Source organism: Typha angustifolia, chromosome 11 (genome assembly GCF_048772165.1).
Source record: "Typha angustifolia cultivar Huaian chromosome 11, ASM4877216v1, whole genome shotgun sequence".
Taxonomy (NCBI): Eukaryota; Viridiplantae; Streptophyta; class Magnoliopsida; order Poales; family Typhaceae; genus Typha; species Typha angustifolia.
Window position 1 is genome coordinate 15,014,745 of NC_133249.1, and position 26,199 is coordinate 15,040,943.

Here is a 26,199-nt window from a genome sequence, read left to right on the forward strand (position 1 = left end):
ACATTAAATAATTAATTTAAGAGATCAAGATGTAATTGAGCAATTCCATATGAGCCGCCCTGGGGATTTGGAACTTGTGCAGGATAATGCTATCCTGATCCGACATGGCGTTTTATTATTGGGCCTTCAAGTTCACCATTCTTGCTTTTTAATCATTTTCTAGTTCATACCCAAGTTTTGGGCCATATTCCAACCAAATGGGCCCCCATGATGTTTGGATCGATGCCTTGTTCCTATTTTCTTTTTGTCCTTTTGATATCCAATAGGGATAATATTTTTTTATTTTTTAATAGATTATAAGTTTATTATAAGTTTGACCCCCAAAAAAAAAAGTTATTCCACTAATAATATATAGATTAGACAATAGACAGATGCAGATTATAAATCAAACATATAATTGATATAATGGACTAATAAAAAGTAGTTAACCACTATTTTAATTTTATTAAACAAGAGAAGATTTTAGAGCAAAAGATTAGTTGCATGATTCAGTCTAAAAAGGGCCCCAGAACCAATTTCCCATAATGAAGAAAGAAAAGAACGTAAGACAACTATTGGAACTTCCTTTCCAATATTTATTCAGACAAGGAAAACAAGATAGGAAAAAGAATGGAGGAAGGCAAGATTAGCAAACAACGTGAACCATTTCAACGATCACCAGCATAAACAAACTCCCGGATCTCCCCAAACAACTCCTTCGCCTTCTTTTCCACAAACAACTCGGCGGCATGAAACCCCTCTGGATCTATCTTCTCCACCACCTCGACCCCTCCTTCTGCCAACCACTTGGCGAACTCCCTCTGCCGATCTAGCAATGGATCCCCTTTGCTGCCTTTCACCAAGCATCTGGGGAGCTTAACAACTTTCCCTTCCGCCTTCACTGGGTTGGAGAACTCATGGTCTCGATCCGCTTCTTTTGGAAGCGACAACCTCCATAGCTTGTCGTTGGCTCTCAGAGGAAGTATCGAGTCCTCCTCCAACTCCCTTTCTGAGGGAGTTCTCTCAACGCCGCCGAAGTACGGTTGGTTTAGAACCAACCCACAAAGATTTAGAGGTGGTAGATGAAGTTTTAAGGATCGTCGAGCTACTTGGTAGACCATGTTCGCTCCGGAGCTACTGCCCATTAGGAAAACTTTGGAGAGGTCGCCGTGGTTTTTGATCCATGAATCGTTCGATTCTCGGAGCCAGAGGAGCGCTTCCACGGCGTCATCGTAGGCGGCGGGGAGGCGGTGCTCGGGGGCGAGGCGGTAGTCGACGGAGACGACCAGGGCGGGGAGGGAGAGGGATATGGATTCGCAGAAGAGGTGGTAGAAGGTGGAGGAAGAGTTGAAGAGGACGAAGCCGCCGCCGTGGAAGAAGAGGAGGATGGGGAACTTCCCAGAGGCAGCGGGGAGGTAGAGGCGGATGGAGGTGCGGTGGGTGGGGTTGAGGACGACGTCCTTGGAGAGAACGGGGGCATCATGGGAGGGAGGGGAAACAGGGGAGAATGGGCGGGTGATGGTGCCGTCGAGATGTTCGACGATTTGCACGAATAGGCTTGTGGTGGTGTCTGATGGGGAATTGGTGGTGGTTTCTTTGACGTTGGCCATCTTGGTTAGTACTCTCTCTCTCTCGATTCTCGTTTTGCTCTCTTTCCCTGTTGTAATGGTAGTGCTTTCGATTGCTGAACCTTACAGCATGGAGGATCTTTGAATTTGTAGAAGGGATGGTATGGACTTTGAAACATCCATCTAGAAACAGCTCGTTTTGATTATTTAAATTTAGGTAAATACTATTCTTTAACAACATCATCTAACTGGTCCCCAAATTTAATACATACCATCTCCAATTGCGACTTGCAAGCCATTGGATTTTATATTGGGCTCCAAATTTATATCCATCGATATTTTTAGAGTCAATGCTCTTTTTTTTATTAAAAAGTCTTTTTACATACATACCCATCAAACATCTCTGCTCTGTATTCAAATTTTGTCAAATATAAGTCAGGATTTCTTTTTTCTCCGTCGTAATATTCTAATGCAAATTGTCTATATATATGCGAATATAAAATGAAGAATATTAACCGATGTTAAAGAGTGGTTTGGGATGTGACAACCCATTAATTATGTTCACTATCACTATTTCTTGTGCTAGTCTTCCAATCCCAATCCACTTACGTCGATTGCATTAAGAAATCCTTCCTCTATTGAGAAGTTGAAGTCCGAGACTAGTATATTAGCACTTGGAGAAATTAATTCCATCGTAACTCATTTGAGAAGAAAGGTCACCAACAACCATGGATATTCTAATCGTCTTCTACCGTCTAGTCTAATGCTTGTGTCAATAAGCAACACCTCCTTTTTATCACTGCGAAGACACGTAACCTTAAAATGAAAATGTTGCTCTTATTAATTTCAACACACACACACACACACCACACATATATAAGTAAATTAATCAGTTAACATCCTTATGGGTCAGAGCAAGTTATAATTATTAGTCATCTATCACCGGGTATGCTAAAAGACTTGATTAGTTTGATTTAAGCATCATATAATTTAATCATTTAGCAACTTATTTATAGACAATATAAACTTTTGGAGAGTCTAGCACGCAGTTTATTAATGGTGTATTTGGATTGAGAGAAATAATAGGACTCTTAAGCAGTTTATTAATGGTGTTAATTTTGTCTTTATGTCCTGGGCAGGAATTGATGGCATGGAGAATAAAATAGAAGCAAAGACTCAGGTTTTATGGCATTAGGGTGAATCAAAGAATACCATAGTTTTGGACTGATGCTGAATTGCTGATTTCTTGATAACCTTGGCATTTGCTCTTTGGCCGCTGAGGTGTTAGTATAGCTTTGGTTATTGTGTGATAATAATGTGAGAGTTTTCCACACCTTTTATATCTGTATCTGTGATGATGCTGTGATACGAGGATACTATTTCTTTTTACACTCTTATTTGTACAACTGGGTGGTGACATTTTGTGATAATTGTATAGATGTTTGTTTATATCTCAATGGATATACTCAACCTTGGCCTAGAATATTTTATAAATCATATTCTATACGATTTTATAATCCGATTCCCTCTTTTCTTTTTATGAATCTTATTTAATATTCTAATATTTTGACTAACTGATATTAATTAAATTACTAAAAAATTCTCACAATTATTTTTTCTCTTTTTAAAAAAGACATAAATAATTTAGATTTTTATAAATTATTTTATATATTATAATAAAATATTTATTTATTGGTACTGTTTAAATTAACAAGGGTGTTAAATGAGAATTATAAATAGAGGTACTTTACAAAAAAAACTTAAAAGATAAAAGTATGAACTATAAAATAGATAAAATATAGAATATGATTTCTAAAAAATTTAAAAAAAAATAATAAAACCGGGCCATATTTTAGCTTTTACTTTGAAGAAAAAACAGAATAAACTGAAACTTATCGCTGCCTTCGTACCATTGGGAGGAAACCTGGAAGGGTACTAAAGTTTCAGGAATAATGCTTACTGCTTGATGCGACGAAATAAACTGAAACTTATCGCTGCCTTCGTACCATTGGGAGGAAACCTGGAAGGGTACTAAAGTTTCAGGAATAATGCTTATTACTGCTTGATGCGACGATTGGCGCTTAATTAGAGCATCAGTTATCCTTTGATAGTGGGTAGACTCTTTGGAATATATTCTAGCAAAGAATTTCTCATGATCTCGTAAGCAAACGGGGCCCATGATCTTTCAGATGGATTGTCTTGTTCTTATTTTACTTTTTCAATTTTCTTTTGGCAACAAGATGATCAGCTTACGGGCATTACATATCCATCGATATATATATATATATATTCTGGAACGATTAATCTCTGTTTTCTTTTGTTTTTTTTATTTATAAATTATGATGGGATTAAGTGAAAAATCTATTAAATGTCACCGGAGAGAAATCAAACTTATAATCGTTATAATGTACTAATAACAACTTAACCACCATTTTATCTTTATTAAATAAAAGAAGATTAAAGATTTAGTTGCATAATTCCCTTGAGAAGTGAAGAAAGAAAAGGAGAGTGACAAGTAGACGAGAAACGCCTCTCCAATATTTATTCAGACCAAACACGCTACTCTTCACTACACACCCCAATTCACACAACAAAGGAAAGAAAAAAGTACGCCAACACACACAAGAAGTGGTCCACGACATTGCCGTTAAAACCAAAAAAAGAAAAAGAAAAAACATCCACAAGATTGGCCAACAACGTAAACCATATTTCAACGATCATTAGCAGCAGAAACAAACTCCTGGATCTCCCCGAACAACTCCTCCGCCTTCTTTTCCACAAACAACTCGGCGGCATGAAACCCCTCTGGATCTATCTTCTCCACCACCTCGACCCCTCCTTCTGCCAACCACTTGGCGAACTCCCTCTGCCGATCTAGCAATGGATCCCCTTTGCTGCCTTTCACCAAGCATCTGGGGAGCTTAACAACTTTCCCGTCCGCCTTCACTGGGTTGGAGAACTCATGGTCTCGATCCGCTCCTTTTGGAAGCGACAACCTCCATAGCGTGTCGTTGGCTCTTAGAGGAAGTATCAAGTCCTCCTCCAACTCCCTTTCTGAGGGAGTTCTCTCAACGCCGCCGAAGTACGGTTGGTTTAGAACCAACCCACAAAGATTTAGAGGTGGTAGATGAAGTTTTGACGATCGTACGACTACTTGGTAGGCTATGTTTGCCCCGGAGCTACTGCCCGTTAGGAAAACTTTGGAGAGGTCGCCGTGGTTTGTGATCCATGGATCGTTCGATTCGCGGAGCCAGAGGAGGGCTTCCACGGCGTCGTCGTAGGCGGCGGGGAGGCGGTGCTCCGGGGCGAGGCGGTAGTCGAGGGAGACGACCAGGGCGGGGAGGGAGAGGGACATGGATTCGCAGCAGATGTGGTAGATGGTGGAGGAAGAGTTGAAGAGGACGAAGCCGCCGCCGTGGAAGAAGAGGAGGATCGGGAGCTTCCCGGAGGCGGCGGGGAGGTAGAGGCGGAGGGAGGTGCGGTGAGTGGGGTTGAGGACGACGTCCTTGGAGAGGACGGGGGGGTTGGGAGAGGGAGGGGAGAGGGGGATGAAGGGGCGGGTGATGGTGCCGTCGAGGTGTTCGACGATTTGCACCAATACGCTTGTGGTGGTGTCTGATGGGGAATTGGAGGCGGCTTCTTTGATGTCGGCCATCTTGGTTAGTGCTCTCTCTCCCTCTCCCCCTCCCCCTCCCCCTCCGTATATATATATATATATATATATATATATAGAATTATTTGCTCTCTTTCCCTCTTGTAATTATTTTTATAGATCAAGAGAAGTAAGATATAAAGGAGGATTTAGGGTTAATTCTCTCTTAGTATAAATGATATTTACTTTTTACTAAGTTTTTATCGCAAAGACATTGTCATTTTCAATCTAGGTCCTAAGTCATTGTATTGTGGAACTATTTCTTCAAATTAAGACACATACCGATGAATTATTCAATTGAACTGGATTGAACCGTCAAACTAAATCACTAACACATAAATAATTTATCCATAATAAATTAAATTAAATGTCGATTTAAATTTGTGACATACTTGGCCACTTGTGGTACCTCTGCTAAAGTTGGGTGATCCTTCCATGTTGTGCAGTCCCTTTAAACAGAAGAAGGATGCTTTAACTTTGAGTCTTCGACATGAGATGATATGGACTTTGGAGCAGCACATTCACATGTATAGGATTTCAATTTTACATATAATTTTGTCGTTTTAATGCTACTGTTTCAGAGCATTTTTAATTGGGCTTTAGATCTAGAAAAACCGCAACCGTTGGATTTTCAATTATATATATAAAATTATAATTATTTAAATTTAATGCTATTCTCTGTGTGGATCGCTAACTCTAAATTTGGAGTCCTATAAATTTTTGACCTTACTTATTTTGAGTTAGGATGTCTTGGGAACCAATTCAGAGACTCTTAACATGATTAAGAGGTTCTTAATATAGTTCAGTAATTAAATATTTTTTTTAATTTTTTATATTTAATTAAATTTATTTTAAGATTAAAAAATAAGATCAACTAATTAAGTCCGGAGACTTTAGCTTCAACTAGACAACGCATTAAGATATTTTTATTCTTTCGTAAGTTTTAAAGTATCCTCTAAAGATGTACAACATTTGTCTTGACCATAGAATGCTTAAATGTGAAGATTAAAATATAAGAGTGTAAGAGACTGCTAAAATTGACTCAAATTGTCGTTATATATTTATATATATAAAAGATGGAATAAACACGTGACTGAAATTGGTGGACGAATGGACTTTAGGGAAGTGCAGAGGGGCAGCTAAAGACAGTAGAAAGTATTGGAGAGTCTGGATGTCGGCTTATTGCTGGCGTATTTGGATTGAGAGAAATACTTAAAACTTTTTCAGAAGCTATCTCCTGAACAGCTTGTTGGTCTATTCCACTGTATTAATTCTGTCTTTATATCCTGGGCAGTAATCTGTAGACTTCTAGAAAGAATCAGAAAAAATAAAAAGCAACATTTATTGCTGGAGGATGAAATTTATGGACTGATGCAGTGATGTTCATTTCCTGATAGTCTTGGCGTTTACTTTTTGGTAGCCAGAGAGTGTTAGTATAGTCTTATTACGTGGCAATGTGACATATTTTTTTCGACACGTTTTCTATTTGTATAGGTGATTAGGGCAGTAAAAAAATTCCCCTCAAAATCATAATCGAGTCATATATTTACACGAGTATTTAGACATTTTTATGTTAATTATTTAATGTTTGTACTACTCTATGTGCTGATTTTATATTTTAGAATTTATATATTTTAATTATTTTTTAAAATTTATATTATTATGTATACCAGACTCGGCCTATTATTTCATTAATCTATCAAGCGGAGCTGGGCTTCGACTGGTTTATACCCCTATATGAATATGAATGAAACGAGGATGCAACCTTGAAACTTCTGTGATAGTGCCTAAGTGGAGAATTAGTGATGCTGAGGTAATGACTCTTTTAGAAAATATTCTAGCCAAGAATTTCTCACGATCACGTAAGCAACTCCATTATTCTATTTTGGTAGCTCTTTCAAAGAGTCTTATAGAGAATCTTAAGAGCATCGACAAGTATATACTTCTTATTTTCTTTATCGATATGAATTGTATACTTCAGATTGGAGACGAAGCAACCGCTGCTAGCAGAAGAGTAAGTAAACGGAGCGACTAATCCCAACTACCCAAACGTATATTAAACGTATATTAAACATCAAAACTTCTTTAGTTTTATATGTATACTAGTCAATTTATTTTTTTGATGACTTTGAATTAAAATCGAATTATTTATAAAAGACAATGATATTTTTAACTGAGGGGTATATATGTAAAATAGTATCAAGATGTTTTATATATTTATTCTTAAATGAATTAGATTTGAACTATTTGGGCTGAAGAGCAATTAGATCAATTTATGTTATTAACTTAGAAGAATCTATGGGCTTTTTTTTTTAAACTACTGTTAGCTTTACTAATCGGACAGTTCTCTCAGTTAATCATATTTTTATTTATTTTAAAATAAAATTATTAAGTTTAGTCTTATATTTATTAAGAAGTAAATGGGAGGATGTCTATGCAAAATATATAAAATTCGAGGGGGTCTACGTGTAATATTAATTTTAGAAGGATATAAAAGAAAATAAACTATTTGTTAAGGGTATACATACTCAAAAACCCCTTGGAAAGTAGAATTTTCGAGAGTTATCTATGCGAAAGTTACAACTTGTGACTCTTTTTAGGGGTAAATACGTATGAAAGATGATATTGCGAGGAGCGTTCACATAATTGGGATTTTAGGAGGTTGTATGCACAAGAAACCCAACTAGACTTTATCTTGGGCTAATTGTGTATACACGGAGACTCCAAAGTCAGTCAATAAAAAATATTTCGCGGGGTTGCCAAAATAAAGACAACAGCGAGATCGAAAGCGACGAGGGGGTTTGGCTTTGGGTTTCTTCTTCTACCAGTCGCCAATCCCTTCTCTCTACGATCCAAGAAGAGAGAGCGGAGTTTGCCGTCCATCGGAGGGGAATTCGAGGTCGGCAATGACGGCGGAGGCGGAAGAGGTCGTCTACAAGACGAAGGTGGTGCAATTCCTCGGCCGCTCGACCCCCATCGTCCTCCAGAACGACAACGGCCCTTGCCCTCTCCTCGCAATCTGTGATCCCTCCTCCCTTTCCCCATTTGAATTCGTCCTTTCCTCCAACTCCTCGTTCTTGGATGATTTGGTGACGATTTCTTGATCTTTTATTGGTAGGTAACGTTCTTCTTCTCAAGAATGCCATTAACCTAAGCTCGGATGCAACCGAGGTCTCGCTGCAGATGCTGCTCTCTCTTGTGGCGGAAAGATTGATCGATTCCAATAGCAACGTCCAGGTTTACAAATTGACGATCCGCGGAGGTGGTTAGGGTATATATCGGTTCTTGATCTGTTCTTTTCCATTTTTGGCTTGCAGGGTAAGGATGATGAATATGTCAACAATCAGTGGCAGAATATAGCTGATGCGATGGATTTGTTGCCTCGTCTCGGAAACGGGATTGATGTGAATGTGCAATTCAGGAAGTTAGTTTTGATACTTGGTATACATTTCCTTGTTAGATTGATAATATATAATGTGTTACTTTTTCTCAATTACGTAGGATTAATGATTTCGAGTTCACACGGGAATGCGCCATCTTTGATCTCCTGGATATTCCTCTGTGTCATGGGTGGATAGTTGATCCCCAGGTACAATTTTGGAAAATATTCTTTTAAGGCTTGTTCTGTTTATTCACAATTGTCCTTTGGGTCTCTCGACTGATACTTATTTTATGTATTGCTGACACATCATTGTTACATTGCTGGCATGGTCTTCTTTAACCTGATGTTTGTTGTCTTGTACTTAAGATTCACTTACAATAATATCATCTTAATGCTCGTTACAAGTATCTTGTTTGTTCATTTCCTCCACCTCAGATTCACAAATTGAGGTAACTTTGTGTAGTTTCTGGTCACATTTGTCATATATGTAGGCTACTTAAATCATTATGATATTGTCCAATTGTTACTGGTGAATGCACAAAGAATCAATCGGTGCCATTGCCATTGTTTTTTTTTCCTATACATGCGAAAACTAGTTGGGTTTGTTCTGTGGCTGAAAATCCTTTTTACTTCTTTTATTGATGGTTATGGTTTGACTGGTAGGGCATACCCTCAAACATTCTTCCGATGTCATAGCTTGGAGCAATCCACTTTCAAGTTTTAATGTGACGGTCAGGAGTATCGTACTTTGAGCTTGTCCCTTTTTAAGTCTAATAGTGAAATATTAGGAGGTCAGCATTTATATTACACATAATTTATGGCCAACAAGAGTAATATCCTTCTTGGTACATGGAGGTGTGTATTTAGTTATACACTCAATGCGCGTGCACACACACATATGTATGTATATAGAATGTTGATGTGATATTATCTACATTTATACACTTATACATATGTTTCCTAATTTAATTTCATTGATGCATAAGTATCATCCTTGCAAACAATTTGAGGCTTTGGCAGAGCTGAAGATATTGTTCTTATCTTCACTTGCTTAACCTTTATGTTATTTTCGTGTGTTTGGATGTTTCAGCATTTATCACAGGATCTTCTACATATATGATTCTCATCCTTGGTGGTCTGATATTTTCTTATCAGTTTATGCAATTATTGCTTGCATTTATGTGTTAGTTCTGTTTCACAGGACACTGAAACTGCAGAAGTAATTGGACCAAGGTCTTATAATATGCTTATTGGTGATCTTATTGCTTTTGAAACACAAAAATCAGAGGGAAAGAGTAAGCAAGTAGAGGAAGAAGATTATGTTGATTTTTCTGCTGCAACAACTGCTGCATTAGGAGTTCCATCACCTAATGTTGCAGGTGGAAGAACATTTGATAGTTGTGTAGTCTCTGTTGCTTCTGAGCAAAGAAGGCGAGGTGACATAGAAGAAGAAGAGGAGCTAATGAGAGTGTTGAATCTTTCTAAAGCAGAAAGTTCTGATCGTGTTAATGTTTCTGTACCACCTGCTACTGCTTCTGGTCATTCATCTTCCATTTCAGAGGGAAGCACACAAGTTCATAGCTCTTTACTGGGAACTCCTGCTGATACATTTGTGCCTTTTAATGGTGAATCTGAAAGATTGTATAAGTCAAACTTGTTTTCAGCACCAGAGGAAAATGTATTGAGTGGTTCTTATGTGATCGATGATTCTTCATTAACCAAGTTAGATGCTGTACATAACAATAGTGAGACAGTCTCTGAAGGATTAGGAGAAATTTTAGTACCTAGTGATTCTGGAGGGAGTATAGGAACTCAATTGTTGATGAATCACCTTGCTGTACCAGTCCAGTCTATTGGTGAGGATGGTTCTGATGGGAGATGTTCTTACAATGACCCAAGTATTGTTTCAGAAGTAGATCAATCTGTTACTCGAGCATGCAGGGGAGACAACTTGACTTCTCAAAATATGCTCAATAATAATGTGATAGGTTGTGACTCAACATTATTTCCTAGTCAAGTTGCACCGTGCACAGATTCATGTACAGATATTGAGTATGTGAACACAAGTGATATGCTTTCAGATGTTTCTGAGGTTGTCCCATCGACCCTTGCAGGAGCTGAGCCCATATATCAAGGAGGAGAAAACATACTTACTTATAGAATTCCATCATATCAAAATCAAGAGTCAGTCTATGAGGGTAAGATGGTTCTCCCTGATAAGACTGAAAAACATTTCTCTCATTGTTCAGAAGATGAGGTTTTCCATCATCCGGGTAAGATTTGCATAGACCTGAGTTATAGATACTTCCTTTCAGCTCTCTGTTTCATCCCACGCATGCATGCACTATTAGATGTTTCTTGCAGCATTTTACAGTATTGATGCGAATCACATGTAAATCTTTCTTTGTAGGGCAAGTGATCAAGAACTTTTTCGAAAAAAATGCTACCCAGCTGACTATCTATGGGTACACTGTCACCATCTTTGGATGCATTTCTTTTCCTTTTAGATAAGAAATTTGTGGTGACTGTATGTCTATTTGTTGCAGGTTGTTTTGTCTACAAGAAGGTCTTAAGGAAAGGGAACTATGTGTTTTCTTCCGTAATAATCACTTCAGCACTATGTTTAAGGTATAACCAATGAGCCAACCAGTGGATCCCCTTGTATTTGTTGGTCTCAGGTTGTTTTTGCGCATTTCGTTCTTTCCTTAAATTAAATTTCTTTGATATTGCCATATAATGACCAGATAAGTAAACAGACTATACATAATTGTTCAGTTTGCTCTGCTGTGCTTCTGAAATTTTGTACTTCTTTCTGCAGTATAACGGCGAACTATTTCTTTTAGCTACTGATCAGGGTTATATCTACCAACCTAATTTGGTGTGGGAAAAGTTGAATGAGGTATGCTGGGGGCTCTTAGCCTGATTACAATTTATCAATAATTTTCTTGTATCAAGAATATCGATGTCATGGTCATTTTGGTCTAGTTATCTTGTTTTCTTGTTATTCATCTTCTATTGCAGTCTTTTATTATCTGTCATTGCAGCTTTGGAAATATTAAAAAAGAAAACTATTCTAAATTTGTTTAGCCTATTTGTAATTTATATTTAGGTCAATGGAGATACACTTTTAATGACTAGCGACTTCACAGAGTTTAAGGCTGAGGAACAAGGTAGTGAGTCATGGAACGAGCAACATCCCATGACCGATACTACTGTACATATCTTATCACTGTCAATTATGTTATTTTTTAACTATTAAATTCAGTTATTATAAAATGTTAGCATCATATTAATGACACGCTTGTTAATTGCAGGATTATGTTCCTACGCTTGGAAGTTCACCTCCATCAGATTCATCTATAAAGTATAACCTCTATATAGCCAAATTTACTATTTCATGGATAATCTGTTATTTGTTTGATAGTTCAACAATATACAAACATTATGTAGCTCTTTTGGTTATTTTAAATATTAGACTCGAGGCTATTTAACAAATGTCCAATCAAGTAGTATGTAATGTACTTTAAAATCTAATAAAGAAGCTTCAAAAATATGAATCCCTATATATTATTCATAAAAATAGGAAAGGTTTGTTCATCAGCTTCATTCATCATCAAGGAATTCATTTGAAACATGACATGAGTTGTGAGAACAAAGCATGTGTAACCGATTGCAATTTTGGTTTTCATTGGTCTGTTTTGCAGGCTTCAGAAGTAAAATAAAATAAATATAAAATCAGCTTGATGGTTTTGCAGTAAAATTTTCTATATATTAGATATTGTAAGGGTAAAGTTCTCTGCTTGAATTTGCAATGACATCAAGATTATTGGATCTGATGTTTAACTAAGTTGGCATGCTAGTGAACTTGGATTCAGACTACTCGGTATTCTCTTAGGCCTTGTTTGGTTTGAGGTTAAGCCTCAAACTTAATTAGTTAGTCTCATTTTTTAATCTTGATTTTTTAAAGAGTAAACTTGATTAAATATGAAAAAGATAAAAGAATATTTTGATTACTAAACCAGTTTAGAAATCCTTGAACCAGATCAGGGACAAGTCTCTAAGCTCAAAGCAAATGAAGCCTTAAGTTAACCCATGCATTTAAAAGCAGGCACATTTTTAGAAAATTGTAGGGCTTGATTTCTACGTATAGTGCAAACATAGGGTTTTTGAACCATAATATCATTGTAACTAGAAATTACCTTTTTTGAGTTACTTAATACTGAGAAACTAAAATTGTTAGTTGTTATCTAGGCAGTATATCTGTCTCTTACTATATACTGTCTCTTACTCTACTTGATTTGTCCTGTCAAAAACTTTAACAAGCATATTAGTGAATGTATACTATTGCATTATTTGTTTATCAATGTATATCTCCTTTGATGACATGTTACCCTTATACCCTTTGCTCCTCATTTTTAATTCCTATAAGTTGGCCTTTTTTCACAAACACTTGCTCCTGCTGCTTTGTAGTTTTTTATGCATTTTTGCCTCTTCCTGTTTTGCTACAGAAAAATTCAATTCATACTGCTTAACAGTTCCTGCATATTTGACTTGAATATTAATCATTTGCCTATTTTAATCTGGCAGTTCTGATTTTCAACTGGCTATAGAACTTCAGCAACAAGAGTTTGAACAGCAGCAGGAGCAGCCCCAACAGCACTCCCAACAACGGCCGCAGAAGCCTCAGCACCATCAGCATCAGTCCCAACACCACCAAAAGCAGTCCCAACGGCGCCAACAGCAGCAACAGCATCCTTTACAACAGCCATCTGGGATTGGTCCTTCAAGGCTTGTCATTGGTCCTCAGGTTGGTCTTTTTCTCTACATTATCTAATGCTCTCATATTTTCCTTTTGAAACTGCAGATCTGCAATTAGGTTCCAAAATATAGCTTTTATTTGTATGGGTAGCATTTCTTAAGTGTTAACAATAATTGGTGCTATTTGATTTGCTATATAAGGAAATATAGCCCCGTGAGGGGGAAAATACAATTACATGGAAGTTGTTAGGACAGTTGTAGCCATCGAAAGAAATGTGGACCTGTGTAACCTTCTTACAATTAGAGTTTTCTATTCTCTAAGATGAACTAAAGGGATTATCATCAACCTCCCTTTTAACTAGAATCCTTTTACCTAGATAAATGGTGATGGTTCCTATCGGTTAATTTGGTTTTATTCTTGTTGAGGAAAGTAAACTTTCATTCAAATCTTGTTGTTTTTCCCCTTTCTGAACATCATAGTGTCAGCTTGGATTAACTACCAATTCATGTTACGTCATTGATTGTATATGTGACCTTCGTGGAGATAGATCTAAGTGCATAGAATTTTCTTTCTCTGATACTTTGTTTTCTTAATTAATAATAGATGGGGAAGGGTTATTCTTCCTTTTTCACTCCTTTTTCTAAAATGGGCTACGGTTTATGGATTTACTTACGATGTTATACCAATTTCTCATTGACATGGATTTACTTCCTCATGCATGCTTGCTTGCGTTGGGAGACATGCGTGGATAGTATGTCTTAGTTGGTTTTTACGTGGTAATATGTTGAACAGGAAGTGCCAGGTGAGGTTAGTTCTCGTTAAAACATCAAGAATTAAACGGTATTATTTAGGAATGCAAGAGTTGCACGTGTCTACACTTACATTCCACCAATTGTTAGGAAGAAGCAAATTAGAATACAAGTCTCTTATAGTTGTTAGTGTTGCATATCATATATATTTTTTGTTTGTATAGCATGTTTGTCATTTCCTTTTTCACTTTTAACTGAAAAAGTGAAATTCCTTTAAGTTCTTTTAAGTTGTACATTGATAGATATCCGTACATGAAATTATCCTTCAAATTCTTTTAAGCTGTACATTGTTAGTCAAAAGTTAGGACGTCACATTGATCAATGTTTACATGAAAAATTCTATTCTATTATGACAATCGTTAAACGATTGCTAAATCTTTGACAACTTTTCAATTAGTATACAATCATACACCAATTTAGAATATAGAATTTGTAAGAAATTTGTGTCTGGTTTTAGAAGCTACTGCAGAATAAACACTGACTTTGGAACGTATCAGATGCTTTATTTGTTTTCATGCAGCAGTTAGTTTTAAATCTTTACAGGTACATCGGAACCCGAGAGCTTCCCAAAGAAATGATTCAAAACCAAATGATAAGTGCACTCTGATGTAAAGTTTGTGTACACCAATCGATGTATAAGTTATAACACCACCCTCCAGTATAGTATTGGTGTAAATAATCATACACACACACACAAAAAAAAAATGCTTGCAATAATAGCTACCATTCATTCGGATGCTTCCATTGGTGTCCAAAAATTTAGAGACCTTGTTCTCTGATAAGGCTATTGATTGCTCAGGTGCAGCACAAATCAGGTACTACTACTCTTCGACAAGTAGCTGCTCCCTGAGTCCTGGTTATAAAGATAGGTGATTCTAATTTATCCATCAAACAAATTCCATACTCTGGTCAGATACTATGTAGTCTGCAAAAAGAGCAACTAGGTGTGGGAACTTCCTTAAGCATATTATAAAATCATGTTTGCTGATCGTTCCATCATCATCAACGTCAAATATTTGGAATAACTGATGAATCTGCATTGCAAAGCAGAAAATTCCATTAAACTTAGGTCCCAAAACTTTTATGTTTTTTTTAAAGGATGCGTATCACTCACAGAGTTATCTGTCATGTATGACATAGTTGGGCGCAAGATGTCACTTAGCTGTGTGTAAAACCAATGATATAATTGTTATCACAATGTGAAATCTTGCTAGTAAAAAACAGAGAAAAAAAGCATTGAATGGCCACTCACCTGTGTTATGGACATTTGACATGTTTCAGTACATTTATCGAATGCAGCTTCACAGGCTCTCATAAACATTGGTTGCTTCCTAATGTGTGCTGACCCAATTAAGAACTGTAACGTTGAATTGATAAGGCTTAAAATTGCTAATTGAGTAACTCAGCTCGAGTTCAAAATAAGTTTGAAATTAAAATTATTTCAATTCAAGCTTAATCACAGAGTCAGGCTCGAAATTAATTTCAATCCAAGAGCTCTCATCAAGCTCAGCTGTTTACACCCCTACATGGTATTAACAGTTCGCTCATTAGAATCCTATGCAGATTTTCTTTCCCTGTAGAATTTGTTAAGGTTTCCATAATATTGAGTAAGAAAATATCAAGGTAGTACTAAGGTTCAAAATTCCATGCAATCCTATGTTTCTGGTCCTATGAGAGGCCAACTGCATGTATATATGCATCCATATTTGTTAGTTGCTTAGATCACATTTTGGAACAGTTGATTCATGAAAAATACAAGAATGTAGTATTGAAGGATATCAATGAGTACCTGACGAAATGTAATAGATCCCTTCCTTTCAACATCAAAGTAGCAAAATATCTAAAAGAAACATAAATTTGAGAGTTCAATTAGAATAAGGCATATGAATGGACTGCAGCAGGAAAGAACTGTAATAGAATGCAATATATTTTAGCAGAAAATATTGAAAGCATCTAATTATTCTTATTGGATAGCGAAGTAACTTTTAATTTGTCTGTGTACCAATTATGCAGTCTGGGAAGGAACCATAACAACAATTAATATGTCAAGTCTTCAATTATGTGATTGACAATATTTTGATTCTTTTTAAAAAGCTCAAACTCATGCCGAGCAAGACATTTTATATTTGCCCAACTGTGACAGATATGATGTTACAATTTCTTACTTTTAAGATTCTTAGTTTGAAGAATTGTGTAGTAGAATCTTTGATCAGCATGAAAGGGACATTTCAATACCCATGTTGAAGGAGTTAGTAGTATTTAAATAAGTGCTTGTTAAGAAGTTATATAGAGTAAAGTTCCCATCAGTTGAACAAATCATACTTCTCTTTGGACTTCTACTTAGCTATGGAACCTCGTATTATGGCCACTCCCCAGAAAATTGAATGATACCAGTTAATTTCTAGCTTTTCACTATTGTGAAATATAAAAGATGAATGAGACATGGAATGATGGCTATACTGAATGATTAGTCAGGTTCATATAAGACTTTCTAGCTTGAAGAAACCATGGTTAAGAATATGAAGTAAATTGAACCAGAGAAACATATCAAAAGTAAAAGATCATAAGAAGATTAAATACTTACATATCAGCAAAACAGAGGCATACATGGACTCTCAGAGAAGTTCAGTTCAGAGTATGAGTAAAAAGTAAATAAGTTGACAAATACAAAGGCAAGCAAAAGATCATAGCTCACCTTTTCACAAAGAGGACTACTAAGCTCCAATCCAAAGGCAGTCCAAAAATCATGTATTCCTACACGCCCACTGAGGTAAAGGTGAGTCAGCCAAGACCTTATGCTTGCATATAGATCAAGAAACATTTGGCCTAAATAGCAACCTTCCAGGTAATTGTTCAAGTATCAAAAAAACAACTTTACGGTATATTGTCAATGATAAAGTTAGACAGATGGACTTATATTGGCAACACATTAATTTAGATACACTGGAAGAGAACAGCATCTAGCAGAGTATACAAATGGATAAGATTAGACTAAGCCATTGTAAGGTTACAGATATAGACAGAACAAATACCTTCCTAAATTCATTTATCTTTATCATTTGCTAAAACCTAAGAACACATGCTCCATTTGGATCCTTGCCCAGCCTCTCTGCTCCTTGGAAGAACAGTCCTATTCCTTTTGGCTCCTTGGGAGCTGCAAGTTGTAACCCTTCCCGTCATTTCCTCTCACTCTACAATCCCCATTCCCCCAAAATATATAAATGGAAAACTCTCTCAAAGTAAATAAATAAATAATCTAAGGAAATCAACAGGCCTTGAAAATGGCAAATGTTTCCCTACATGTGGAGGATGGTATGATGACAAAGAACTAAATTGTTACCAAATCTGGATCTTGGCCCTAATATTAGACAGATGACAAAGATCAAAGTTTAAACCACCATACTAACCATGTTCACATTTGTTTCCATATTATCTTACTAGGAGAAATCTTTTTATGTCCGCTTAATCGTATGACCTCCATCTCCAACTTTACCACATTCATGGCAGCTCATGATTGAGCCTACTTTATCACCATATCTTTTGAGGTAAAAAATAATTGAACTCATTGATTGAGACTAAAGATATGTCCTACTAGTGCTGATTATGTAATTCTGTGGCTAGCTTAATTGATTGCCAAACATCAAAGAACAAACTATAAAAGTACTAGGATATCCAATATTCTTGTAAGATGTGTCGAAATTACTTGGAATCTGGGTTCATAGCAAAAAATTGATCCAAAAGTTCAACAGCTTCCGATGTGCTTATGTTGAAATTCTGAGGACAAAGAAAGTAGAAAAAAATTAGAAATTTATATCAATTATAGCAATAGCTGTAAGCATCAAAGAAAAGAACTAAGTATCAAGCTTTTTCTAAGGATAGATTCTGGTTAGGAGATAATGATCAGTTGATCACATTAAAGAAGCTACCACTTGGTATGTTTCACTCTTGGAAATAATGGAATGAATACGTTAGTATAACATGTGTCAGGCTCGGCACATAAAAAGATCAACAAGGAGATATCATGCCAAAGTGGAAAAGAAGGTTTGAACTTCAATATCAAATTGAACATCTGTACTGAATTATGAAAATCATCAAGAACATTTATTTGGCACAGATTGCAGTGTAGCCAAATTGTAATCGTATACAACAAAATCTTCTTCCTTTTGCAGCAAATTTGCTAATTTATTAGAGTTAATAAAACCAAGAAATTAAACTCATGGTTCAAAATTTCATTTTCAGTTTCAGTCATCTGAAAAAAAGACTACGTTCAGTCGCTGTCGAGTGTATACTCTAAAAAATACCACTGAAAGTTATAGAGTATTAGGAAAGAAAGAAAATTAGAAAAACTTGGAATCATATTTAGAAATATTATTATCAGGTTCGTTTAGGCCCATTTTGGCTCAGTAGAAACACACTATTTACCCCCTGAACCCGGTCAAATTGTTAAGTCTCAGTGTTGCTAGTTTTGGGAGCAATTTCAGATCGATACAACCAAAACTGATAAGCTTCTGGGCAAATATATCAGTTTCAATGGAAGCTCCAAAACCTTTGTTAAATTGCTTTAAAAATTTGCAATAATCTAAGCCATCTGTAATGTGAATGAGATTACTTAAATATATCTGCACATCACATCAAGTTTAATATAGATGTTTACTAAGAACAAGGACCAATTTGGGAGACTAGAACTCACACTTTCAATCCATGCCATTTCTACAGTATAATTTGTGCATTTATTCTGCAATAAGCACGAAAACATTATGAGATCAAATATCATATAAAAAGCTAAAACTTTTGAACTACAATAATCAACACAAAAGACAAAGCTTTCTGGAATGTAGCACATACAAGTCATCTACAACAAAAACACAATAAATTTTGATAAACATGCTATGTGGATGCGAAAGCAAAAGCAGGTTATGGTAAAATATTATGATGCCCAAAGTCCACAAATCCTTTAGGACATCAAGAACTCTTAAGTGCTCCTTTAAATGCTCAATTGACAGATCTAATTTGACGATGAGACATGCCAATGAGCAAAAAAGTGAAAAACTGACCATGGCTGGGCTGAAGCATAGAAATTACTATAAGCAATTGAAAAAGGTAATCAGGTTCAAATTAAAGTAAGATTTAGGATGTAAATGTTCCAATGGACTACATAGTTTGACACAAGCTTATTTCTGTGAAATCTAGAGAACTATATTAAAGCATCAAAGAACTGTATTGGTTAGGAAAAGAAGATGTATAATGTTGTAAACCATGTTTTCCATCTAAACTAGATAACTGAACCAAGATATGACAGGGGTATAACAGCTTAGTGAAAAAAAAATGCAAAAGAAAAAGAAAAGAAAAAAAAAATCATATTGTCATATACTTTGATTTTTTTCCCCCTTCTGAAAATATGGACAACTATATGGAAGTATGGAACCAATGTAGTATCATTAATCTTAAAGCATCAACAATAATTTTCTCCTTAGTAATGCCAACTGCAAAAGACTAAGTCATTTGATCAGGCATCTTCAGATGTTATCTCTAAGGCTATCAGCTTTGCAGAATCTTATGAGAGAATACCAAGAGTTAAAATCGGAGGACGATGATAATGAACTAACATGAACATGATTGTTCCCTCCTAGTTAAAATTCAAGCATATATATTAATTAACCAGGCACAGGCAAGGGGTGTGCTACATTAGTTTGTTTTGAACAAGTTTGAAAAAACAGAACATATTTTGCAAAAAACAAAAAAAGAAATACTTAATTTAAAATAGTCGCAAGTTAACAAATGGATGAAGACAAGACATAAGAGATCAAAATAATAGCAGTTTTTATGATGAAAATCAAGAAAAATTAGCACAAGAACTGAAAATTGTTTGTTCTCTATGTATATTTCTTTTTTCACCTTTGCAAGTTCTGATGCTCTCGTAAGAATCATCAGATCGCCATAAGAATGTGAAGTCTGCAAGACATTAAGAGCGCACGACATGGCACAGCTAGTCTGCAAAATTCAAGGGTGTACATAAGAAACAATATCATATCTTTTAACTTGTCATGCTACTTACTTGAATCTACTAAGCACTTAAGTTGGTAGGAAGAACACACAATAATACTGAGGCGCTTAGCCAAAAATACAGCCGGAGTATCAGAAAAAAAAACTAAGCAATAAAACATGTATATCAAGAATATCCAATTTAAATTAAGTGTGAGTAGGCTGACCATATTCAGAATTGGTAAGACTAATTATTATCTTTCATTAAGCAGAATATTCATTTAATCCATTGAAAGCATTTGATAATATCCTAAGGCCGTCGATTTCTCGAAGTTTGAATTAGGAGTATGACCCTACAAACATGTTTGTGAAACACACCTGTATGGTTAAGTACATCTTCTTCTGGGGCACATGAACTGCCTAATTTATCTAGCCATTCAAGCCAACATGTCCAGGCATCAAGATTCTTTTGTGATCCTTAGAGACTCTACCCCCTTTTAACATAATCTAAGGGATTTCTCAAAATAAAAATAAAAAATAACAATATTAATAATAAGTAGAATCTTAGGGCTATAGGTCGGCTCAAGTTTAGATTGATTCTGAACTAATTGTGATCACTTCGTAAAAAGATTTACAATCTAGAGTTCTAGACACTCAAGCTTACCACTGTTAGTAGCCTAGTGAGACAAGTGTTTTCTCCCATGTAGCCTTCTGATCTTTTTGGCCACATGGGATGTGATAGGAACATTTATGATGTGCAACCAAACATTTCATTCCACTTTCGTGGAGAAATAAAAACACAAGATTTAGCATGAAACAATCCTGGAAACTTCATCACACAAACTCACCCGCCTTGAAAAATTAACAGCATTATCTTTTTTGCTCTCAAGTGGGGTAACAATAGGGAGGTACTCCACCTGTTAAATTTGAAATAAATTTCATCAGTATGGAAGTTAATAAAAGGTAGATCACTCAATGAACTTCCAGAGAGCTCCTGAGTTTGGAGAACATAAAAACCTTATGCATGCCATGCTTAATGGAACAGCATATTTAATAAAGTTAGGGTAAAAGTGTTCAAACAAATAACAGTCACCTACTTCTATGATAATATACACTTGGGCCATTCACTGATTTATAAATGAAATGATGATACAGAAGGGACTGAAGATAATCTGAATCACAGGAATTGAAGAAACTGGATATGCGCTAAGTATTTGACTAATACAAACAAAAGAAATCAAGAGATAAAGCTAGAAAATACAAAATGCTGGCACAATGTGATAAAATATCACAATTTATATCCCTAGTCCAGCGATAGCTGGTGCAAAAAAAAAAAGGGAGATCAGCTCATGACAAAAAATCTATTATGCTTATAGAAGAACAAAAGATGATATTACTCAATGGCCAGCCCATCTGGATGATTATAATCATCATCTAGACAAATGTACATGTATACCAGGTCAACTGAATGACTGGTAAACTAAATATCCCTTTCAACCCATTGTATGAAAAGAAACAGAAGACATTAAACAAGCATTGCATATCAAACTGCACAGGGGTAATCTCTGAAATAAATGACATATAGGGTTACATAATATCTAAAACTAAACAGGAATAAAAGAACTTCAAGATTGGTGATGAATATTCTATGGCTAAACTGATCTCAAGTAAAAGACTTGCAAGAAGTGTAAACTTGGTAAATGCCTTAATTATAACACTAGTAGAGACAGATTCACAAACGAGGGGACAAAATCTATACAGTCAATTTTAATCAAGTAGCACAAGTAGCCTAGAAGAATAATAATAAAAAAAAAGTGTTAACAAATGGCTTTACTGGCTTGTATGTCACAAGAAACAAGCTCATAGGCATTACAAAGAGGCATACCTCCATGAAATTGTGAAACTGAGTGAACATCTTGAACATGAGCTTTAGTAATGAAATATTTCCCCTGAATAAAGCATCAGATGCATTATGACAGAATAAACCAATAAAATTCATGGTCCACAGGAAGACTTACCATGACTGATCAAAATGCACATAAGGATAGCGAACAATAACAGGTTGGACTGGGTAGCCAGGAATAAATGCACCAAGTTGAAATGAAATCAGGAACCTCCCATTTGTAGTAGTGCCCTCAGGAAATAATAGGACCCGAGGAAAACTATTGCAAGAAGCCTTTCTCTGAAATCAGATCCTAGAAAGCACATGTCCATATCAAATAGATAATAGATATAAATAATGTTTTGTTAACTTTCTATATTTATTGGAATAATATAATAAGGAAAATTTGACAAAGTACTTTGTAGAATTCTAAATGCCCAAGAAAAAGAAAGATGAAAAGTAACATATCAGCAGCACAGCTAATGAATACTATAGTGGAAACAGAGTAAGAAAGTTTAATTCAAAAAACAAGATCCACACTGTAATGCATGTGAACTGTGCCAGGTACTACAATATAAGAACATATAAATGATCATGCAGCCATCTACCCTGTTTGGACAACTATAGAAAAAGCAGCAGACTGGTAAATTTAGCCGTGCCTCAAGTTCTTTTTGGCTTTCCGGCTAGCTATGGGAAGCAAAACAGAAAAACCTTTCCAAGTAAAGGGAGAGATATAGTCCATTACATATAATAAGCCAGAGGCACAGAAATGTAAGTGCTAATTCTCTCAACTATAAAAGGGGGATATATCTACTTGTAAGATTGAGATCAAATAGTCCTTTTGGAGTTCGTTACTTTTATATCCTTGTAAATCATGACTTATTACATACAAGTGTTTACTCAGTTTAACAGGGTTAACTGAATAAAGCATTTCTTCACTTCATCTACTTGCATTTTCTGCTTTTAAGCTTTCCAATTCATACTCTGTTTCACATGTAGATCCTTCTTTTAAATGTTATAAAACCAAGTGCACTGTTCCCTTGCACATGATCTTCAGACTACAAACTGTGATCTCTTCATTCTAGGACTAATGAACTTAATATGACAAATTTTGCATGGGAGATAATATTATATGGCGACAAAACCAGTTCAATTTTCCAATTTCACCTAAGGAAGAGTAATAGATGGAGAGAGAGAGAGAGAGATCTTTCTACCTTTATTTCAGTGACAGCATTCTTCCTTGATGCTGCTGAGAACCTATCAACATAAATAACCTAAAAAGTGTGCAATACAAAACATTATATAGCATAACCAAGATTAAAGGAATTAGACATCTGGACAAGAAAGGAGGCATATTAATACCTGCATTGCCCTAATAATCGTTCCGACAAATGGTAAGGAATCATGTGATTCTGAAGCAACAATGGTCGGAAAGAGTTCATAGAAAAAAAATATGGGCTCAATGTATGAGATATGATTAGACACGACAACAGGAGCAAGCTCTCTTGAGGCAGGCCTTCCTTTTCTTTTTATCCAATGATAGCTGAAGCAGCGGAGCAACAACAAAACAAAAACAAAAACAAAGTTATATTGAGGTCATATTGAAACAAAAATATAATAATGAAATGGAAGCATCTCATGCAAACTAATATTAGTAACCAAACACCATAATAAAGCAGAAATGTTGCACAAACAGGAATATTCAAGATACATGAGAAGAGATAGTGGAGCACTTTGCTGTGTGAATATGAGCTTCTCACTTCTTGCGTGCCACAAAAATTTATAGAGATTGAAAATTTAACTTAACTTATTCCTCTGAATAAGAATAAGATGCAGTGAGCCCCATATTACTGCCACATTAAATTAAACTCAAGAAAATTATCCTAATTTTAGCATATCTTTCAAAATAAGAGCATTCAGAGTGTTTTTCTACCGTGCATCTTGATTCTTTGACATTGGATTATCCAGATTCAGAATAAACCCTTGGGTATAATTCCAGAGCATTAGTACTAAGTATAAAGTAATGAACCAACTGCTTAAGCTGATAAGAAAAAGATCTACAAGTGTTGAATCCATAATATGCCCAAATGAAGCCATGAGTCTGCAGCAAAGAGATTAGTCATCAATTCAAAGATAACTCAAAAGAATCTACAAACACAAGAAATGTGTATATATTTGCACAAACTCTGTAATCTATTGCTCTCAAAAGATAGACTAGTCCACGATATCCTTAAACAAAGGGAGGCACCTTACGTGCCATTTTACAGAGCAGTGACAGAATCAAGAACGATTCTTCTGAAAGCAACCCTCAGTTCAGGATAGAACCCAACCAACTTAGTGTTTAAACTACTTCCAATTACTTGGAGCAACTCTTCTCTCATACAGAACAATTTCTGTCTGTGCCAATTAAGATTTCCAACAACGGAGCAGTCAATACACAAAATCTAGGCAAACTTTTTCATCCCATCATTTAAAACTCTGAAGAAGACCCAAACCTAAAACGTTAAGAAAAGGATCGTCAAGTATTTCCCGAAAAGGATCGCAAGAACAAGAAATTACCCAAAGGAGAAGAGGATGCACCGGGCGCAGATCCTGGTAACCCACATGAGCCGACACCGCCACCGCGGCATCGGGCTCTGCTTGTCCTTCCACCCCTCGAGCGCCACCCTCGTCACCAAGTACCCGATCGCTATCGCGATCCCGAACAGCGCCAACCTCAGCGCCACGATCGGCAACAACACCACGATCTTGCACCACTCGTACACCCCTCCCATCCCCGCCGTGTGATTCCGGAACGGATCCACGGGACTCAGCGCCGGCTCCGTCATAGGCGGCGCCCCCAAGAACTCGAACGGGTTCTCGCAACCCTCCTCTCTTCCGACCCGGCCGTTGACCTTGCCGGCGCAGCCGTTGATCCCGCCTCCCCCGGCGGCGCCAATGTCGATGATGACCTCGGTGTCATCTGCCTCCCGGAGAAGAGGGTAGGTGAGATCGCCGTTCATGTTATTCGCCATGGGAAAGAGACGAGCAGAAGGAAAGGAAGGCGAGACGACGACAAGGAGTAGGAAAGTTTATAAAAAGGAGGCGAATAGAATAGTGGTGTTCGCTTTATTAGACTTTATTGCTTTTATTTTCCCGGATATGGATATCGATCATTTCGGGGGTGTGTATATAATATATACACACATATATATAAATGGGTGTTCCATAAAAGAAGGCGGTGGGACCCGTAACTATTTTTCTGGGTATTTTAAGCCGCTCGTTTTCTTTCTCTTTAATACGATTAAATATATATAATATTTTTTTATATCCTTCAGTAAATTTTTAATACAAAGATATAAATTAGAGATTTGAATAACGGAATATTCTACTACTTAGTAGCCTAAATGCAAAATATAAGATTTGAGTAATAAAATATAGGGTGTGTTTTTTAAAATAATATTGATCTTGTTTTAAACTTAATGGTGTGTTTAGATCTGGGAAGCTTTGGTGATGGCAAGGTGGGCTGACGTGTTCCAAAATCTTTAAAAGAAAAGAAGATTGGCCGACATTTAATTATTTATTAGATGTTTTGACCAGGGAGATAGATTGGTGTGAGCTGAGCTGGATACGTACGTTCTCTTTCTTTAAATGCCAGGGAGACTTCAATAAATGATCTGTTTGATAACTACCTCTCACGATAAACGAACTGTTTGATAACCACCTCTCAAGTTTTGTATGGATTCCTAAATTTAGGGGAGTGTTAATTTTTCAGCCTCAAGAAGAGTTTGCATAGGATTATAACCCCCCACTCCGCTGCACAGGTATACAGAGTAATATCAGGCATTAGCGAGTATGCAAGGCTGCCTTTGGAGATAAGAGAGATGATATGATTGGTAATTAATTATGTACTGTGATCTCAAATGGTAAAATTATAATTTTATATTATTAATAAATTAGTTTCTAAAAATTATATAAAATAAATAAATAAATGTTAAATTAGTAAACTAGGTAAGATTAATTCTTGAATAAACCTATTTATATTTAACAAGTGAACGATACTAAGAGAAATTAGAGCATTTCTCCTCTGTCCCAAACCAAATTCCCTAATACTAAACCAATATAGGCAGTCAAATTGTATAAATTTGTAATAATTAAAAAGACCCAAAAATCTATAATAAATAGTCCTGTATATATTGACCAATAT

General features: G+C 36.1%; 4 protein-coding genes across 5 annotated transcripts; 1 reads left to right on the plus strand and 3 right to left on the minus strand.

Annotated features, from left to right (window-relative positions):
• Window positions 1-487: 487 nt before the first annotated feature.
• LOC140770431 (carboxylesterase 1-like) lies at window positions 488-1,949 on the minus strand. The gene has a single exon (XM_073111630.1). The coding sequence runs from the start codon at window positions 1,587-1,589 to the stop codon at window positions 648-650; it is 942 nt and encodes a 313-aa protein (XP_072967731.1). The 5' UTR covers window positions 1,590-1,949; the 3' UTR covers window positions 488-647.
• Window positions 1,950-4,037: 2,088 nt separating this feature from the next.
• LOC140770105 (carboxylesterase 1-like) lies at window positions 4,038-5,250 on the minus strand. Its single transcript, XM_073111104.1, has one exon. The coding sequence runs from the start codon at window positions 5,200-5,202 to the stop codon at window positions 4,258-4,260; it is 945 nt and encodes a 314-aa protein (XP_072967205.1). The 5' UTR covers window positions 5,203-5,250; the 3' UTR covers window positions 4,038-4,257.
• A 2,639-nt stretch (window positions 5,251-7,889) lies between these two features.
• On the plus strand, window positions 7,890-14,831 carry LOC140771455 (uncharacterized). Of its 2 annotated transcripts, XM_073113019.1 has the most exons (12): window positions 7,901-8,220; window positions 8,318-8,436; window positions 8,517-8,623; window positions 8,701-8,788; window positions 9,783-10,854; window positions 10,992-11,046; window positions 11,128-11,209; window positions 11,400-11,480; window positions 11,691-11,795; window positions 11,896-11,945; window positions 13,169-13,388; window positions 14,693-14,831. In XM_073113019.1, the coding sequence occupies exons 1-12, from the start codon at window positions 8,106-8,108 to the stop codon at window positions 14,759-14,761; spliced, it is 2,163 nt and encodes a 720-aa protein (XP_072969120.1). In that variant the 5' UTR covers window positions 7,901-8,105; the 3' UTR covers window positions 14,762-14,831. The 2 variants fall into 2 exon arrangements, with proteins under 2 accessions (XP_072969121.1, XP_072969120.1); XM_073113020.1 differs by lacking the exon at window positions 14,693-14,831 and having other exon boundaries at window positions 7,890-8,220; window positions 11,691-11,751; window positions 13,169-13,308.
• Window positions 14,832-14,870: 39 nt separating this feature from the next.
• LOC140771456 (lysophospholipid acyltransferase LPEAT2-like) lies at window positions 14,871-25,145 on the minus strand. The gene is made up of 14 exons (XM_073113022.1): window positions 24,573-25,145; window positions 23,376-23,556; window positions 23,228-23,287; window positions 22,150-22,313; window positions 22,017-22,080; window positions 20,980-21,048; window positions 20,045-20,140; window positions 18,840-18,884; window positions 17,853-17,923; window positions 16,845-16,914; window positions 15,939-15,989; window positions 15,402-15,506; window positions 15,264-15,311; window positions 14,871-15,183 (listed from the first exon to the last, which is right to left on the minus strand). Exons 1-14 carry the CDS (start codon window positions 25,025-25,027, stop codon window positions 15,037-15,039), a joined length of 1,626 nt encoding a protein of 541 aa, XP_072969123.1. The 5' UTR covers window positions 25,028-25,145; the 3' UTR covers window positions 14,871-15,036.
• Window positions 25,146-26,199: the final 1,054 nt, after the last annotated feature.